The sequence below is a fragment of the Gallinula chloropus genome (genome assembly GCF_964237585.1).
Source record: "Gallinula chloropus genome assembly, chromosome: 29".
NCBI lineage: Eukaryota > Metazoa > Chordata > Aves > Gruiformes > Rallidae > Gallinula > Gallinula chloropus.
The window spans coordinates 112,894-132,368 of record NC_140114.1 but is presented as its reverse complement, the minus strand read 5'-3'; the positions used below and the strand labels follow the sequence as shown (position 1 = coordinate 132,368).

The 19,475-nt window shown below is 51.5% G+C and overlaps 2 protein-coding genes across 2 annotated transcripts in view; one reads left to right on the top strand and one right to left on the bottom strand.

The window, feature by feature from the left end:
• The window catches only part of GON4L (gon-4 like), a gene marked incomplete at its 5' end in the record, with an annotated part of 31,087 nt that extends 20,946 nt beyond the window's left edge, over window positions 1–10,141 (bottom strand). The window contains 11 exons of the mRNA XM_084276604.1: window positions 96–197; window positions 1,336–1,528; window positions 2,158–2,328; window positions 4,073–4,177; window positions 4,405–4,500; window positions 5,250–5,300; window positions 5,652–5,702; window positions 6,038–6,112; window positions 7,361–7,557; window positions 8,299–8,460; window positions 9,769–10,141. Of these exons, the coding sequence (XP_084132730.1) occupies window positions 96–197; window positions 1,336–1,528; window positions 2,158–2,328; window positions 4,073–4,177; window positions 4,405–4,500; window positions 5,250–5,300; window positions 5,652–5,702; window positions 6,038–6,112; window positions 7,361–7,557; window positions 8,299–8,460; window positions 9,769–10,141 (1,576 nt within the window). The remainder of the gene's footprint in view (window positions 1–95; window positions 198–1,335; window positions 1,529–2,157; window positions 2,329–4,072; window positions 4,178–4,404; window positions 4,501–5,249; window positions 5,301–5,651; window positions 5,703–6,037; window positions 6,113–7,360; window positions 7,558–8,298; window positions 8,461–9,768) is intronic.
• A 718-nt stretch (window positions 10,142–10,859) lies between these two features.
• On the top strand, window positions 10,860–19,251 carry SYT11 (synaptotagmin 11; the record flags this gene model as incomplete). The annotated part of the gene is made up of 4 exons (XM_084276609.1): window positions 10,860–10,893; window positions 13,755–14,578; window positions 17,584–17,704; window positions 18,626–19,251. The coding sequence occupies 4 exons, from the start codon at window positions 10,860–10,862 to the stop codon at window positions 18,937–18,939; spliced, it is 1,293 nt and encodes a 430-aa protein (XP_084132735.1). The 3' UTR covers window positions 18,940–19,251.
• Between the last annotated feature and the right edge of the window lie 224 nt (window positions 19,252–19,475).

The window sequence follows — 19,475 nt, the reverse complement described above, 5'->3', positions numbered from 1 at the left end:
CCCACTCAGCAAAAATCTTTGCAACAGAACACTGGCTTTTCAAAATGAGTCCCTAATCCTGACAAGGAAGGAGATGGGATTCCCAAAGGACTTACTGGTTATTCTCACAGCGCGATCGTTTCTGAAGTCTTCTGTGTCGGGTTCATCCAGGTCTTCCAGGAAGTTGTACTCAGGGTCATCATCATCATCTGCTTCATCTAAAACAAAGCAGATTTGAAAAGTCAGTACTCTGCCCCAAGACCAATCAGTAGCCAGGAGCAGAAACACTTTAGTTACCTCCTGACCTGGCCCAAACAGAGCTACAATTACTGCTTGAAATCATCTCTATGGACCTTTTTACAGCAGCAGTATCAAGCCCATCCTCTTTCCCAACAGAGCTACTAGCATCCTCATTTGTAGGCTTTCCCATCTAGAAAAGTTGGATTCATTCTCTGTGACCCAAATTTCAAATAAATTCAGAAAAAAACAAGTAGTATTGTTTCAATTTGTGCTTTATATTCAATTTGCACAGCTGTAAGCAACTGATAAATTCAGGACAGAAGGAAGTCAAGCACCACAGTTGCTTCTGGAAGAACAAAATGGTTGTTTCCACCCAAGAAAGCTGTATGTCCCCAACAAGGAGCATGACACACACTGACAGATTCAGGTGTATCAGTGCTGCCAGCTCCATGACACAGCACCAGGGATTAAGGGCTGTAACTGTCATTTATGGTTGCCCTTACTGCACATGCCAGCAAGGAAATAGTTACAAATAAGACACCTGAAGTTTAAAGGCCCTTACAAATATCTGGGGAGATGCTGAGGAGAGCTGATGGCATGCAAAACACATGCATATCACAGGATCACAGGGGTTGGAAGGGACCTCCAGAGATCATCAGGTCCACCCCCCCTGCCAAAGCAGGGTCCCTAGGACAGGTCACACAGGTCCATTCCCCCCTGCATCCCACACTTAAGATATTTATAAACATTAATAAGGCCCCCTCTCAGTCTCTTCTCTCCAGGCTGAACAGTCCCAGCTCACTCAGCCTTTCCTCACAGGGGGAGATGCTCCAGGCCCTTCAGCATCTCTGTCCCTCCTCTGGACTCTCTCCGGGAGATCCCTGGCTGTCTGATCCCAGGGAGCCCAGAACTGGACACAATACTCCAGGTGGGGCCTGACCAGGGCAGAGCAGAGGGGGAGGATCCCCTCCTGTGACCTGCTGGCCACACTCCTCTTGATGGACCCCAAGGTTCATGGCTGCAGCCAAGATTATCACGTATAAACAGAAAGAAAAAGCTCCAGGCTTTCAGTGTAACCCTGGACTCCAGTGAATGAGAAGAAAACACCTCTCATACCTTCATTCTCCACATCATCGTTCATGAGTCCTCCGAGCCACCTTTTCCACTCTTCATCATCTGCAGTGTTGGGGTCATACATGTCAGGGGTGATGTCTGGGGCTCGCAGCTCAGCCTCCAGCTGGCCAAGAGGAACATCCTTCAGCGGCCTCTTCGACCGGGTTCGGAAGGCAATAAGGCTGTCATCCAGAGACTGAAAGGTGAAGGAAAAGCACAACAGAATGAGGTCTCTGCTGTTCTCAGTTTCTCCAGCAGCAAGGCTTTCAGCCCAGCAAGAGTCCAACAATCTACTAGATTCCTGCTACAATCACAGAATCATAGGGGTTGAAAGTGACCTTGAGAGATCATCATTTTACTTCTGTAGCCCAAGAAAGGAAACTTCCCTTTCCTTCCTCTCACCATTTAACCATTGTTATTTGCAATATAATAGTAATATCATAAATAACTGTTCATTAATCATGTTTTTCTCATGAATAACATGAAAGTGGGTCTCTCTACAACCACACTGTACAGGATACCTGCCCATAAAACCCAACTAAGCTGATGGGGTATCTTTCAAACTGAAAACTTCTCAGTAGTGGTGTAAGTGCTGTAGTTTTACATTTAACAGTCAAAGCAATAGCAGCAAATGAGCACAAACACTTAGTAAGAAACTAAGTCACTAACACTTTACTAACAGCCTCCTCTGTTCTCTCACAGAGCTGGTGTCCTACACGCTACAGAGATTCAACTTAGCATTTCAAATTAGAAAAGGAGAGCAGAAGGCAGTGAAATTAACAGCAGAGATCAAAGTGACACCACTAGCATCCCCAAAACCAGTACCTGGTAAGAATCCATGCACACTGGGCTTGAAGCCAGTTCTTCATCCACTGCATGAAGCTTCTCCATGAACGTGCTGTCTTTGTTTTGCTTTGGTTTAGGAGGTGGTGGAGGTCCCATGGGAACTACTTCAGCACTGATATGTCTAACAACAGGTGTAGTACCCTTCTCCATCTAATTAAAAAGGCCTTTGTGTTAAAAGATTTGATTTAGAACAGAAATTTTCAAGGACAGAACACATACCTCCCTGTTTGACCAGAGTCCAGCGCAACAGAAAGGCTAGAAATGTTTCACAGAAGGAAACTGATTCTCTGGATTACACTGACCTTCATCATCAGAAATTACAAATCATTTTGTTATCCAGAAGACTTGCAGGAAAGGAGACATTTGGAAGATCATAGAATCACCAGGTTGGAGAAGCCCTTTAAGATCATGGAGTCCAACCGCTCCCATCCTGTGCTGACCCAGCTCCCTGAGCACCTCATCTCCCCTCTGTTAAACACCCCCAGGGAAGGGGACTCAGCCCCTCCCTGGGCAGCCTGTGCCACAGCCCCACAACTCTGCCAGGGAAGAACTTTCCCCTCCCATCTGCTCTGCCCCTGCCCTGGGGCAGCTTGAGCCCATTGCCCCTTGTCCCATCTCCTGTCCCCTGGCTGCAGAGACCATCGCCCACCTCTCTGCACCCTCCTGGGCAGGGCAGGGGAGGTGGGGAGAAGGTCTCCCTCAGCCTCCTCTTCTCCAGGCTCAGCACCCCCAGCTCCCTCAGCTGCTCCTCAGAGGATTTGCCCTCCAGCCCCTTCCCCAGCCTGGTTGCCCTTCTCTGCACTCGCTCCAGGACCTCAATGTCCTTCTGATGCTGAGGAGCCCAGAACTGGACCCAGCACTGGAGCTGCAGCCTCCCCAGTGCCCAGTCCAGGGGCACAATCCCCTCCCCAGACCTACTGGCCACACTATTCCTGACACAAGCCAGGCTGCCCTTGGCTTTCCTGGCCCCTGGGCACACTGCTGGCTCCTGTTCATCCTGCAGCCACCCAACACCCCCAGGTCCTTCTCTCCTGACAGCTCTCCAGCCAGTCTCCCCCAGCCTGGAGCTGCCTGGGGTGGTTGTGTCCCATGTGCAGCACTCTGCACTTGGCCTTGTTCAACCTCAGCCCATCAGTCCAGCCTGTTCAGATCCCTCTGAAGAGCCTCCCCACCCTCAGGCAGATCAACACTTCCTCCCAACTTAGTGTCACCTGCAAACTCACTGAGGGAACATTCAATCCCTTCATTGAGGTCATTGATAAAGATGTTGAACAAACCTGGACCCAAGACTGAGTCCTGGGGGATGCCAGATCCAAGCATCAGTCTCAACATTACTAGATCTGATTGAATTGTTTAACACTAGTAAGTGTGGCACACTCCCAGCCCTCCCGAGAAAGCCATAGAAGATGGAAATGGAGAAAGGACGCTATTGTCTTGACAATTCCAGTGTCAGTAGTCAGTTCTCCCAGTCACTTTCTCATTCTTCTCTGCTGATACTCAGCTCTTATCACACTGCACATACTCCTGATGATCTGAGAGTGCCCACAGCCTCCATAGATACCTTTATGCTTTTATCAAAACCACTCTCCTCCTAGGCCACGCAGAGAAAGCGATTCTCCTGCACTCCTCCCAAACATAACCAGAAAAGTAACTGTTATCTAAGAGCTGACTGTTTCCTTCTAAGCACTCATGTTTATTTAGACTAAGCTCTTTCTGCAAGGGTTGTGCTTCACTGCTCACACAGGAACCACTGCAGCGTGATGCCAAATCCCCCACAGCACCTGTAACATCACCACAGCTTCAGGCACTAATCTGGGGCTCTGCTTCTGTGTTAATAACTTAAGAATAGTGAAAGCTGTTTATAAAGAAAGCAAAGACCCTCTCACAAGTTTACCTCACAGAGTGTTCCTCCCTCTTCATCAGATGACCGCCTTGTCCTCGATCGCTTTGCTCCCCGCGGAGAGGAGGCAGTGCTCTCCACATCACTTTCCAGCAAGCTCTGCAGTGCAGAAAGCAATCAATCAATCATGCCACAATCAAACACCACTTCAACTAAGGTTCTAAAGACTCTTTTTTAGCCAAATGAACAATTTAGGATTGAATAAAAGTTACTAGAAGGTCCAGGATGAGTTAAGAGTTTTCACATGTTAAAATGAAGACAGCATTCCACTGCCTCAGTCAAAGCCCCCATTGAGTAACACAGATCTTTCCAGAAGTTGCATTTACCTCTTCTGCAGTCTCATCCTCATCCTCGTCATCAGGCTGGTATTCTTCATCTGATGAATCGTCTTCCTCAAGAGGAATGTCCACAAACTGAGGAGGCTGCACCAGAACAAAGGTGACAACTTCTTTACACTGCACTCTGTCTGCAGAGTTCCTCATCACCAGCCCTCCCAACACGCCAGACACAAGCCTGCTCCATGCCTCCAGAAGATTCCTTGCTCAGAAGGGGTGTTTCTAGAATGATCCCAAACTTCCCAATCACTTGGGAGGGGATTGTCCCTCTCTGCTCTGCCCTCCCCAGCTGGAGTCCTGTGCCCAGAGCTGGGGCTCAACACAAGGAAGATGTGGGGCTGTTGGAGAGGGGTCAGAGGAGCCACGGGGATGCTCAGAGGGCTGGAGCAGCTCCCCTATGGAGAGAGGCTGAGGGAGCTGGGCTGGGTCAGCCTGGAGAAGAGAAGGCTGTGGGGGGACCTCACTGCAGCCCCCCAGTCCCTGAAGGGAGCAGAGGAACAGGAGGGGAATGGGCTTGTTAAAGGGTGGATAATGGCAGGACAAGGGGGACGGGGTGAAGCTGGAGGAGGGAAGGGTGAGAGGAGAGATTGGGGGGAAGTTCTTTGCAGAGAGAGTGGTGAGGGGCTGGAAGGGGCTGCCCAGAGGGGGGGTGGGTGCCCCGTCCCTGGGGGTGTTCAAGGCCAGGCTGGCTGGGGCCGTGGGCAACCTCGTGTAGCTCCAGGCCTGGAGGTTGGTGTCCCTGCCTGTGGCAGGGGGTTGGAGCTCTGGGACCCTTGGGGTTCCTCCCAACCCAGACCAGGCTGGGACTCTATGATTCCCAGCTGTAGCTCACTTACCTTCACCTCATTTGCCTTCTTAATTGGAGAAATATTCCATGTCGGAATCACCTAAAGACAGGAAAACCCCTTTAACTGTCTGGGAAAGGAGTCACACAGCTCAGTCTATGACATCAAATGAGTTTCTGGCCTTGTTCCCCAAAGTAGCCACGTAACAAAAGACTTTAAAGACTTTCTAAGCTCTACAGCCAACAGCTTCAGTATAACAGACACTGTCAATTCACTGCATTTCCTAACTCTGCTCATCTAAAATGAATTCTTTTTTACACTGTTTAAACTCAGTTTTACATTTTAAGAACAAAGTCACATAAAAGCAGACTTTACACCTCTAAAAAAAGACCCAGCAACAAACCCATCTGGGTAGGGGGAGGGCACAGCATTAAAAGCACATGATGTACTTACCACTCCTTTCTCCACAACTTCCTTCAGTTTGGAACGAGTCATTTTGGGTTCCTGAGAGTTTAAGACAAGAGAACAGGGTTGGTTTTTTTTTTTTTCCTTTAACTGGAAACTTCTCTCCAACAACTCTTTACAAGACTTTTCTTTTTAATTCATTATTTTTTAGATATGATCAGTGGGACATCAAAAATAACCCCTTTATCAAAACCAACCTGTTTCATAATCTACACTCACACACAGACACTACACACTTCACCTGGGTGGTAAATCTGGTAAGGAAATGATGGTACTATGTATTCTCCCCACACAGACCAAGAAAATAAGACCAGTGAAGGTATGGTACATCTGAATCAAGTGAAAAAACCAACCTGAAAAAGCTTTTTACTTACAAACAAAGGTATATCTTCTGTCTCACTGATGGCAGCTTTCATCATGGCAACCACGTGCTCGTTTGTGATCACTTCCTACAGGAACACACACACAAAGCATCCTTTACATTCTTGCTTGTTAAGAAGCAGCAGATTTAAGGTTAAAATAAACTAGGTGGAAACCCACTGGAGAAATATTCAGTGTGCAAAGGACTAATTATAACAGAAGAAGATTTGTCAGCAATCAGACAATATAAAGTAAGCACAGCTGTGATAAAAACATTTGCACTGCACTGCCTCTGAACATTCTGGAAAGAAAATAGTTGGAAGCAAAGTTTCCCTCCCCTAGTGTCACATAATCAGCAAAATGTGCTGATCCCAGCCATGTGAGAAATGCTGCTGTGAAGCCACATGGAAAGATTCCTGGAGGTGACTTAGAAATCAGACTTATAGTCAGTCTTTAAGAGATCCAACCTTGAAGAAACTTCCAGGGGGAGTGCAGCTGATACGCAAGGAATCCGGTCCCCAGAAGTTCACTAGGCAACCTTAGGGGTTGGCAACATCAAGGGAGCTGGATACACTGATCCTGAGAGAAATCACCGGGAGGATGGAGCAGAGCAGAGACACCGTGGCCAGGCTGTGTGACAGACGGGTGGCACTGTGGTACTGCTAATTGTGACCCTGAGCCAGGAGTTCTGTGATGGACTGAAAGGTGGGTTGGGGTCATTAACTGTCAGTATCACTAGAACCCCATCACAGAACCATAGGGGTTGGAAGGGACCTCCAGAGATCACTGAGTCCAACCCCCTGCCAGAGCAGGGTCCCTGGGACAGGTCACACAGGTCGGTGTCCAGATGGGGCTGGAACCTCTCCAGAGAAGGAGACTCCACACCCCCTGGGCAGCCTGTCCCAGGGCTCCCTCACCCTCACTGGGGAAAAATTCTTCCCCAGATTGGTGGGGAACTCCCTGTGCTCCAACTTGCAGCCATCGCCCCCTGTCCTGTCCCACAGACACTGAGAAGAGGCTGTTATCATGAGACAATTCACTGAAGACAAGGGAGCTCACAGCACCCATCTCCTCCCCTGGAACCAGAAGCACCTCCTTTAGTTCAATTACTTCAGCTGCTGCTATCCTGGTACAGTAACACAACCTCATTCACATCAGTGAAGGATCAATACCGACTACCAAAGCACACGCACGCCACGTGATTCTCTCCTTACAGCTTTTCCTAGGAGAGATCAGGACGTGGGTGCCTCCCAAGTCTTCCTGGTTCATGAAATCAAGTGCCAGCCTCCATCTAGGCCACGCTGCCTGGGCAGCTCTCCCTTCCCCACCACACTCACGTGCAGGATGTTTCGCACGTTGACGACTGTCAGGTTATGTTGTTTGGCTCCATCTTCTAAGGTGCGATCGAGGGTATCGTCCAGCTTGATGTCACAAGACAAAGATCCCTCCTCCTCTTGACTTCTCCCTTCTCTTTTCCTTTTGGTTGCCTTCCTCCTCCTCTTCCTCCTCTCCACATCCTCTCCATCTTGCTCCTCTGAGAACGAATAAAATTGGAATCTAAAAATTCAGGTTCTTCACATCCTTTTTTATTATGTAACAATAAAAAGCAGCTAGAATTCAGCAGATACACCAGTGGCAGCAGCTTTCCAACAGCTGGTAAGGAGATCACCCAAATGGAAATGGCTGTAAGAGTTGGAAAGTCTTTTAAATAACGGATTCAAATTCCCCAGGGTTGGAGTGAGTCACGTTACTCAAGCAAGTAAAGGTTATGCATGTGCCATCTCTACTGGGCTGATTTCACAGGACAGTCTCAGCAGCCTTATTTACACCTTCTCCACGAGGGGGTATCTTAAATATGCCATCAAGATCAAAACTGTTGCAATACCTCAGGATCTGTACAGCAAATTACAATTTCTGGGACTTAAAGTGCTTCCCCAGTGGCACCTTTCCTTTGCTGATTCCGGTAAGCAAAAGAATCCTAACTTCCTCTGAAGGAAAGGAGCGGTTTCAGTAAGCAAAACAAATCACACACATCAAGTCTAGCCAGTTTCATGTGGGTACTCACAGCTTATTTAGCTACTGAATCGCAGAGTGCAGGATGAAAACTTAAAAAACCCCAATGTTGCACCCAAACAGCCCCTGCTGTGGGGTACACAATCCAGAGCTCTATGCCTACTGTGCCAAGACAGAGGTCTGTTCCTTGCACAAAGCTTACCCAATGGAATAAACAGCCCCAAATCCTCATTTTCCTCATCAGTCTGCTGGGGCCACTCACCAGCTCTGGTGTTCTTCAGTGGCTTCGTCACGGTGGGGTTTCTAACAGCCACCTGCAGAGAGCTTCTCACTGGAGACTCCTGTGCTGCAGACTGGTTTTCCATGAGGTATGGATCCCTCTGTGAATTCACTTCCACCTCTGTGTACAGCTTAGGTGTTTTCCCTGTGAAGAGTAAACCACAGCACTGCAGGGGTTGGAAGGGTGCTCAAGAGATCATCGAGTCCAACCCTGATATAATATAGATGATATATTACAGATGTCAAGTTATGCAGATACAATACATCCATGGATGGGTGTTACACAGTATATCCACACTGTACAAGCTATCCAACCTGTAGTCATGATGTAATATATACAGGATATTGGTATTCAGTGCTCTCCATTAATATAATGCCCTTAAATACAGTCCTGGCTTACGTAAGCATCAACCCTTCCACAACAACTGTGTAACTTAACACAAAGTTCTGCTAGCACCGAGTCTTGTACAGGACCTCAACAGAGCCCCACGCAAGTGACCTTCCAGACCAGCTTTCCAAACGCTCAGAAAAATGATTTTTCTGGGAATGAAAGCACCAAAAAACTGTCTGAAAACCAGTGGGGTTTGTGTGGTGGTTTAGCCACGGCTGGAGGCCAGACGCCCACCAAAGTCGGTCTACCACTCTCCTGAGAGGCTCAAGAGTCAATGTAAGGGCAGGGAGAGATCATCCTGTCATCAACGTGGGCAAAACAGACTCAACACAGAGTGAAGGAAAGAAGATTATCTAATTTATTACACTACACTGCACACACACAGTGAAACCAGAGTCGGATAATGAGAAACACGACCAGATCTGAAGACACCTTCCCCCCCTCGCTCCCTTCTTAGCAGACTTTAGTCAGGATCTTGCTCCCTTCTTCCCTCCCGTTGTGGCTCAGGGTGGGCAGGGACGAGGGAAATGGGGTTCTCAGTCACTTCTTGAGTTGTTTTCCTTATCCAAATGTTAAAACACCTCTACCTACCCCCCTGCCCTGCTCCCTCCTTAGCAGACTTCTCCCCCCCACCCCCCCCCATTGCTGTTACAGCCTATAAAAGATTCAACACTGAGGCCAGACCAGGAAAACACACTGAAGTTGGTAAAACTGGGCATTTAAGGGCGGAGATTTGAAAAAGCCACAACTCCCAACGTCTAAAGTGCGTGTTTGTCGGTGCCAAAGGTGAGCGGCTTTAACTTCTCCCTGGGTTTTCTAATGTCTGAAGGGAGGAAGCCCCCGGCCCGAAGGGGGGTGGCTGCTAACCCGCGGCCGTGCAGAGAAACCCCCCGCCCCGAAACCGGACAGCCTGAGGAGAGGCCTCACGCGAACCAGGCGCGAGGCTCTCCCGGGGCTGCCCCCGGAGCCAGCAGAGCCCCCAGCGGCGGGGCCGCGCCGGCAGCAGGAGCTGAGGCGGCAGCCGGGGGAGAACCCACCGGTGCCGGCACCGCACACCGTTACCTTCCGCCGCAGCTTCGGGGCTGCCGCGGCCCTCGGGCAGCTGTGAGGCGGCGGCGGTGCAGGCCTCCTTCGTGCTCGGTGCTTCCTGGCCGGAGCCCGGAGCCGCTCGGGCGGGGGGCTTCTTCGCGCCCTTCAGCGAGGCCTCCCCGGGCCCCCGCCACACGCCCGGGCCGGCGGCGGGCTGCCCAGCAGCTCGGACAGCCGGCGGGACTCTGGCGGAAGAGCCGCCATCGGTAGCGCCGGCCGAGGAGGAGCCGCCGGCCGCCAGCAGCTCTCCGTCCTCCCCGGGGCCGCCGCGCTCCCGCGGGCTCTGCGGCCCCGCCGCGGCCGCTCTCCTCTTCTTGCAGGGCAGCATCTTCAAGGAGAGCGACATCCCGGCGCCCGCCGAGAAGGCAGGAAAGCGGCTGCTCGGCCGCCCGCGCCCCGCCGCCCCCTCCCGTCCCGCTCGCCCGGCAGGAAGCGGAAGGGCCACACTGCGCGCCCGCCGCGCAGGCGCCGCGCCGCCATGTTGGCCCGGCGCGAGGGAGCTGCCGCCATGTTGGCGGCGCTGTGGCCGCCAGTCCCGCCGTGACGACGCGGGACGGCGGGGGCGGCCGCCGCCATCTTTGTTGGGCGACACCGCCGGGCGCCGCGCCCGCGGCCGAGCTCTGGTCCCCGTCCCGCCCCCCTCCCCGCCCGGAGGGTCTTCCCGTGGGGCAGGGCGGGCCTGCCCGGTACTGCCGCCTGCGCTGCCCGCGCCGGGGAGCCCTTCAGCCCCGGTGCCGTTCCCTCACGGAGGGGGCGGGGCGGGGGGGGGTGTCACCGGCTCCGCAAGCCCACGCACGCACCCCGGTGCCGCACAGCTCCCGGCCCCGGAGGCGCGGCCGGAGCCCCCTGCACTTGCCGAGTCACCGCCGGGTGGCCGCGGGGCGGGGCCGGCCTCCGGCTGGCGCGGGAGGGGCGGGCCGGGCCGCCGGGCGGGGCCTGCGCCGCATCGGGACCAGTCGGCAGCTCCTGCATCCCGGGCTGTGAGCATCCTGCGGGCGGGGTCCGGCACCGCGGCGCCTCCGCACCGGGTTCCGCATCCCGGCCGCCCCGGCCTAAGCTGGGCCATGGCGGAGATCACCAGTGTGCACCCCGGCTTCGGTGAGTGGGGTCGGGCCGCGCGGAGCGCCCCTTCCCCCGCCCCGGCCGCGCCCGGGCGAGGCCCCGCTCGCCGAGCGGAGACGAACCGCGCCGGGCCCCGGCCCCCTCCGCCCCCGCGGGGCCGCCTGTCCTTCCCCCGGCGGCAGCTGGGGCGGTGCCAGCGCTCGCCCCCGGGGCCGCCGCGGGAGAGGGGCCGCGGCCCGGAGCGGCGGGGCGGGGGTGGGGGGGCCCGGCCCGGGCCGCGGGGCGCAGGTGCGCGGGCGGCCCCCGCCGCATGACGTGATGTCTGTGCCGGGCCGCGCCGCGCCCCGGCCTTTGTTCGCGCCTCCCCGGGGGCCGGGGCGGCTGCGGCACCGACGGCCCGACAAGGCGGGGCCCGCGGTGGCGGCCTGGCAGGCGGGAGAGGGGGTCTGGGGGCGGCCCTGGGAGGGGCGGCGGCGGCGGCCGGGGGGGATGGGGCACGGCCGGGCCGGGCCCGGTGGGCGTCGGGAGAGCTTCGGCGGGGACGGGGAAGCTACAAACCCTGCGAGATGCTGGGAGGCGAAGCGGCCCCGAGCCGGCCCTGCGCGACCGCCGTCCGTCCCCGCACGGCCCTGGCGCGGCTCCGTGGGTCGCTGGGGAAGGAGCGTTCTCCCGAGTTGGTGCTCGCTCGTTTCTAAGGTGTTTCTGTTCTCCTGGAGCCCGGTGGGTGACAGGGGCTGGTGCCACAGCCCCTGCTGTCTGTGTTGGTTGGGTTTCTCCAGTCCTGAAGATTCAAACTGCTGCTTCTTTCCGTCCTCCAGCAATGGACTGACCTTCCCCTGGACTGTGAGGCCCCATAGTTGAAGCTCCATTATTACTTTTCCTTTAAATTCGCTCTTGATATATCTTTCTGTAACAAACGGTGTACCCATTGGACCTTTTACATTACCTGGAATCCAAGAGCTATGCCCAATTATAAGAAGTTTTCAGTGATTTTTCATTCATTGAAAGATAATTCCATGCCCGAAGAAGTTGCTCTTGTTTCAGTTAAATTGTAGCATCACATCACAACAAAGGTCTTACTACGGAGTTTGAGTTGCAGCTCCCAGTTGGTTGAGGAGACAGGGAGTGGTGCTGGTTGTAATGGACATGGCACGTCACAAAGTGCTCTGGGAGTTGCAGAAGGATAACTGGAATAGGTTTAGGGTAGTTTTACATCAGCAGAGTTCCCAACTAAGGAATTAGAGACAGGATTAATGAATCTGTGGAATGATTATGTAAGGAGGAGTCTGCAGCCCAGAAAAGAGGGGTGTCATGCACAACGTGGAGCAGGGAACGAGTGCTCCCCGATTCTTCCATGGCAGGAACAGGCATCAAATGAGGTGGGGCAGGCTGGAAAGAAAAGCTTATCTTTCCTCACGCTGCTGAATGAAGCTGAGGAGCTCTTTGCCACCCAACAATCCAGGAGCCAGATTTAAGAGTTAAGGTAATCCAGCAGAAGAAAGGTTCACGGAGGCTTCGTTGGTATTTTCTAGGGTGATTGCTGGTAACTTCTCCTCAATTTGTCCCATCAGATCTGCAGGAATTTGGCAGATTTTATGAAGTCAGCATAGAAACAGGAATGAAGACAGGAGAATCAGACAAGCCTTTTATCCACTAGCTGTTCTATTTAGCTGTTGCTGTGATTGTCACAACAATGATTTTGGGGTTTTCCCTTTTACTACAGAAGCAGTTTGCAGTTTGTAAAGGGATGTATGGCCAGAGGGCTTTTTTCTTTCCTTGTTTTCAGGGAAAAGAAAGAAAACCCAACCAAACCCCAACTGCCTTAATGATAGTTAAACCAGTAACACAATAATAAGCTATAAGAATAGCCTGGCTTTACCTTCCCTGGAACTTCTCACCAAGAAACATGAGGACAGCAAAATGATCCTCCCTTTTTGCAGCCCTTTTAAGACCAAACAAGCCCCATTCTTTGGATTTCTCCTCACCTGCCATCTGCTCTCTGTTCTTTATCCATCCCAACTTCTTAATCATCTTGGTGGCCCTTGAGGATGTTGATAGTATGTACTGGGGAGCTCGATACTACTGGTTTTGTTATGTGTCTTGGTAATACCTCTCCAGAGTCAGCTGTTGGAAATAGAAAGTAACTAAAGTGGTTGCTAAAAAGGAACCTGGTGGCTATTTTAAAATTATTATTCTGGCTTGGTTTTGCTGAAGAAAAGTATTTAAGAGAGAGAAAATAATCCTGAAATCCAAATACAGGATTTCCTGGCCACTGGATTTCCACTTAAGTAACTTGTGTGTGCAGCGTTGGCCCCGTCTCTGCCGTGAGGGGCTACAACAGAACGAGTTGTTTCAAGCCAAAGTGAGTGCTAAAATTGTTAATAAAGGGGTAACGCCAGGCCCAGTGTTAGGGTTGTATTTATTAGCCCCTCCCTGTTGTTTATTAGACCTGTGTAATGTTTCTAAATTAAAAAAAAAAAACCCCAAAACTGAGTGTTTCTTGCAACTCAAGACACCACGTTCCTGTGGAGATGTGGAGGTGTCGGTAACGTGGGGGCTTGGTTTGGCAAGACGAGGCTTAGCATGTGGAGCACAGGTCAGGCATGTTTCAGGGGTGGGAAATGTTTCCTACAAGGGAAAATAGAAATGAGAGAGTTCTGTGATTCTGGGGAAGCTTTAGCACCAAGATCATTGTGTTAAGGTCTGTGATTCTGGGGAAGCTTTAGCACCAAGATCATTGTGTTAAGGTCTGTGATTCTGGGGAAGCTTTGGCACCAAGATCATTGTGTTAAGAGAGATGCAGTAGTACCATATAGATCTCTATCCAGCTGTGGTTGGCTCCACGGGGCCACCGCTGATACCCAGGCTCATTCCTGACCTCCTTGTCTTCTCTGCAGATGTGTCTCCGGTTGTGGCTGGCCTCATTGGTGCTACTGTCCTTGTGGTTTCTGTCTCAGTAACGGTTTTTGTGTGGACATGCTGTCACCAGCAAGCAGAAAAGAAGCACAAAACCCCACCATATAAATTCATTCACATGTTGAAAGGGATCAGTATCTATCCGGAGACCTTGAGTAACAAGAAGAAAATCAACCGAATCCGGAGAGACAAGAATGGCACCCCCAAGGAGCCTGGAAGGGGAAACCTCTTGGTGGATGCTGCTGAATCTGGTTTAATAGGCTCTGATAAGGCTCCTGATGGGCCAAACGCAGCCCCCCGCGTTGACCAGCTCCCCATAAAAGTAGATTACGGAGATGAACTGAGTCCAGATCAAAGCCTCACCCCAGGAGGAAGTAAAACCTCCTCCCCATCCTCTCCAGGGGAGGACGTCACGTTGGGTGAACTGACTTTCTCAGTGGACTACAACTTCCCTAAGAAAGCTCTGGTGGTTACCATCCAGGAGGCTCACGGGCTGCCAGTGATGGATGAGCACACTCAGAGCTCTGACCCCTACATCAAGATGACAATTCTCCCAGACAAGAGGCACCGAGTGAAGACCCGGGTGCTTCGCAAGACGCTGGAGCCGGTCTTCGATGAAACCTTCACCTTCTATGGGATCCCCTACAGCCAGCTCCAGGATCTGGTGCTTCACTTCCTCATCTTGAGCTTTGATCGCTTCTCTCGAGACGATGTCATCGGCGAGGTCATGGTGCCCCTTGCAGGGGTGGATCCAAGCACTGGGAAGGTCCAGCTCACCAGGGAGATCCTCAAAAGGAACATACAAGTAAGTCCCACAAGATTTCTGGCAGTGGATTTGACCCCAGAGCTTTTGATGTGGGAGCTTCCACGGTTTAGGAAGCAGGAATGCTGCAGATCCTTGGCTGTGAAGCCCATTTGTCCACAGACACCTATTTTTGGCATCACACTGCTGCTCTCTTTTAATTAGGCAGCTCTTTGCTCTGTGGTTATGGTGATTTACTAAGGCCTGGTCACTACTCAGTCAGAGAAATGATGAGTAACTGGTGGTGCCAAGAGAAAAGGCAACATCCCCACCTCCAGGTAAAAGAGCTGATGTGATAATGGGACGTTAAAATTAGGTATTAGGGGGAAGTTTTTTACAGAGAGAGTGGTGAGGGGCTGGAAGGGGCTGCCCAGAGAGGGGGTGGGTGCCCCATCCCTGGGGGTGTTCAAGGCCAGGCTGGCTGGGGCCCTGGGCAACCTTGTGTAGCTCCAGGCCTGGAGGTTGGTGTCCCTGCCTGTGGCAGGGGGTTGGAGCTCTGTGACCCTTGGGGTCCCTCCCAGCCCAGACTAGTCTGGGATCCTATGATTCTATACCTCCTGTCGAGGGGTAGGTGTCTGGTCTAACCATTTCAGACACTATACTTCTTGTTCTCTTCATCCCAGTTGTTCCTGTAAGCCCTGAGTGAGTGGGAATACGTCGACGGAGCCGGCAGAGGCTGAGCTGATTCCTCCTGCCCCGAGCAGACGTCTGAGGCAGCTCAGCTGAATCCCACCCTACATGACTCTTTTTTGTTTCCCCTCACTTGGGAACAAAGTGTCTAAGTTGGTTTTGTCAAATGCAGACATCTAAAATTTAGAATTGCAGAGAAGAATCAGATTCTTTCAGGTTGGAAAAGACCCCTCAGAGCATCCAACCATCAACCCAACACCACCGTGTCCACCTACTCACTGGGCTGGATCGAATCCCACTCTGAGTGTCTGGTCCTGGGAACTGGAAAGATGAGCAGGTCCCGTAAGATGTTACAGTTGGGGAATCTTTCTTGTGTCCTCAGGGAATACTTAGTGCGCAGGTAGGAGGATGAGGTGGTACTTGAGGTGTTTTTTATTGCTTAGCTGGTGCTTTGCTCTGGGTTCAACAAGCAGAGGGTGTTTGGGCTCACTCACTGCCTTAACACACCAGAAATCATCACTGGGCTCTACAACAAGCTTCATTCTGCCCTAGAGTGACACTGTTTTACTTGAAAAGTTGTTTTTCTACTAAAAAGGGACATTTCAGGGTGTTTTTTAAAAGAATCCAACCTTATTTAAAGGAGATTCTATGTCAGTGACCCAAAACAAACCAAAGGAATCCCAAAGAAACCAGACCTCTGGTAATTCCATTGCTGTTCTCAGGCTGCTCTACGTGAGGATGAACCAAGTCGCCTGGTTAGATTCCTTCAGTAGTTCCCTCAGACCAAAGGAACCCCTTTTCTGACAACATGGACCCCCTCCCCTGTTTCTGGCTGTTGTACTATGGTGTAGCCAAAGAGCCAAATCCCAAATATTTCCCTTCCAGGGCCAGGAACTTGCTCGTAGATTTATTTTTCCTCCCAGAATTTTGCACCAGTGGCTGTAGCCTTCCTTCCTTCCATCTGATAAATAGAAAACTTACCTTAAACACACAGGAACTGTCCAAAAATGTCACCAAAGTGATCATGAACCTTTTCCACGTTGCAGTGGACTCACCATGTTTCCTGTTGAGCTGAATTAACAGCAGTTGAAAGAACAGCTTCAGCTCTTGGGTGTTCACTGCTGTGTTTCATGGACGCTTCCTGTGGTGCTTCAGCAGTTTGAAGTGAGAAAAATTCCTTCAGGTATCCAGCAACACCCCAGCCTTCACTCTGCCAGGGGAACAGTACCCAGTGGGGCAGAGGGAGGGCAAGGCAAGTATCCCAGTTGCCACCAGTGCCTTACTGGCACCGTTCCATTCCATACCCGTTGCTAATGCTGCGTGCCTTGATGGCAAAGAAACCTCATCTAAATTAGTGCCATCTCAGTGAAAGTTAATGAATGCCATCTGGAAACCAAACATAATTACCTTAATATCACATTACTCTGAAAGGATACAGAGAGCAAGTTCACCTGAGTTGAGCTGGTTCTATCTCCTGTCTTCATCCTGTACCTTTCCAGACTGAACCAAAGTTTGAGTAAATCAAAGCTTGCCTGAAGGACTTGAGGAGCTCACCCACTGAAGCTCCTAAAGCATGCAGGTATCTATGGCAGCTGCTGTTCTCACCCCACCAGCTCTGTCCTCCTGGAAACACAGAGTTCAAGGGGAGAGGTGTAGCGATGCCGAATGGCACGGAATTTACCTTGTGCTGCTCCCTTGCTCCTTCTCCCAGAGGCTCTGTCTTCCCAAGGCACTACTCTGCTCTGCTCAGGCCCCAGCTGGAGTGTTGTGTCCAGTGCTGGGTTTTTATGGGATAAAACAGCCAGGGATCTCCTGGAGAGAGTCCAGAGGAGGGACAGAGATGATGAAGGGCCTGGAGCATCTCCCCTGGGAGGAAAGGCTGAGGGAGCTGGGGCTGCTCAGCCTGGAGAGAAGAGACTGAGAGGGGATCTGATCACTGGGGATCAATAGCTGAAGGGTGGGACACAGGGGAACATGGGCAGCCCCTCCTCAGTGGCTGTGGGGACAGGACAAGGGGTGATGGGCTCAAGTTGGAGCACAGGGAGTTCCCCACCAATCTGGGGAAGAACTTTTCCCCAGTGAGGGTGAGGGAGCCCTGGGACAGGCTGCCCAGGGGGTGTGGAGTCTCCTTCTCTGGAGAGATTCCAGCCCCATCAGGACACCGACCTGTGTGCCCTGTCCCAGGGACCCTGCTCTGGCAGGGGGTTGGACCCCATGGGCTCTGGAGGTCCCTTCCAACCCCTCTGATCCTGTGAAAATGCCCTGCATGGACTTTTCCAGCATTCAGGCACAGGAAAGGAAACTCCAGTGACCTCTAACATTTACCCCTGTTTATAAGACCAACTTGTCCTAACAAGTTCCTTGTTTCCCCTTCTCAGAAATGCATCAGCAGAGGGGAGCTGCAGGTCTCCTTGTCCTACCAGCCCGTGGCGCAGAGAATGACTGTCGTGGTGCTGAAAGCCAGACATTTGCCAAAGATGGACATCACTGGCCTCTCAGGTAGAAGCTATTTTCTCCAGCTTTAAATATGTAGAGGGAAAAAAAATCCTCCCAATTTCACTTTCAGATCATTTTTTTACCTGTCTTATCCAAAGATTTTCTGTTTGCATGCTGCTGCTCAGACTCGAAGGGTGATGGATCACCATGGTGATCCATCCCTCACCAACAGATGGTTATACAAACAAGACCAAATCCTTCCTACTGTGAGACCAACCGTTGCTGCATCTTCCTGGCGTCGCTGGTTTGTTTACAGAGATGATATTTTCCCAGTTCAGCAGATCTCCATGTTGCTTTTTGGCCAGACCTCACAGCTCTGTGCCTCCTCATGCTGCTCTCACTCCTCCTTGCCCTCAGCAGTGTTTTTTTCCACAGCACAACTACTCTGGTTTATGTCTCCCTCAAACCCAGCCCCTAGAAGAGGAGGGTAGAAGAGAGCAAGGATAGAAAACAGGAGGGATGAGCTCAGAATTGTTATGATGCTACCAGCACTTCTGGTTGGGGTGGGGATTTTTTCCCCTTTATGGTTGTTTTCACCATTTTGGCTGTTTCCCTGTTTGAAGAGCTGCTGATTTGGATTCACAGTCACAGATTCTCCAACTCCTGAATCCCTCTTGGCAAAGTTTTCATCAGGATTCAGGGAGCAGAGGAACAGGAGGGGAATGGGCTTGTTAAAGGGTGGATAATGGCAGGACAAGAGGGATGGAGTGAAGCTGGAGGAGGGAAGGGTGAGAGGAGAGATTGGGGGGGAAGATCTGTGCAGAGAGGGTGGTGAGGGGCTGGAACACCGACCTGTGTGCCCTGTCCTAGGGACCCTGCTTTGGCAGGGGGTTGGACTCAGTGATCTCTGGAGATCCCTTCCAAGCCCTGTGATTCCTGGAGCAGTTCTGGGCTGTGTTATTAGTGTCTCTCTCTCCCCTCCAGCAGATCCCTACGTCAAGGTGAACGTTTACTACGGCAGAAAGCGCATCGCGAAGAAGAAGACTCACGTGAAGAAGTGCACTTTGAACCCAGTCTTCAACGAATCCTTCATCTACGACATCCCTGGGGATCTCCTTCCTGACATCAGCATTGAGTTCCTCGTCATCGATTTTGACCGCACCACGAAGAATGAGGTGGTGGGACGCCTGATCTTAGGAGCACACAGCGTCACCGTGGGGGGTGTGGAGCACTGGCGAGAGGTGTGTGAGAACCCTAGGAAGCCAGTTGCCAAATGGCACAGCCTGAGTGAATACTGAGCAAGAGGTTACCACAGTTGATGGGTAGAACAAGACTTAATTAAACCCCTTGTTTTAGCTGTAGGACTAAACTTTGGTTAAGCAGCAGCAGCTGATTTGGTTCTCTAGTGATGTGATGTTTTTTTGCAGGGCACTAAAAGATCATTAAATGGAGAAAAAAAAAAGACAAAAAAAAAAGAGATACCACAAATATATATACCAGTGTAATCACGCTATTGCATGCCTAATACAACCTGAAATTAGTATAATTACTGCTAATCAAGTCACAGGTTTTAATACAATTATCTGTCACTATGGAAGTTGTGTTTGTGCTGAACTGTCTTTGCTGGTATTCACCAAGATTGGCCTGTCTTTTTATTAGGCTTCTCCCCAAAAGTTTCTGAATTCTGCTGTTTAAACCTCTAGTTTCTTGTCAGTTTGCCTGCCCGGTGGTTCTTGCAGTTCTGCTCTTGGTTTGGGAGCACCACCCACCACATCTCCATGCAGAGGTGGGTTTGAATTCTGCACTAGTGTAAAAGGAAAATACAGGGGGGGGA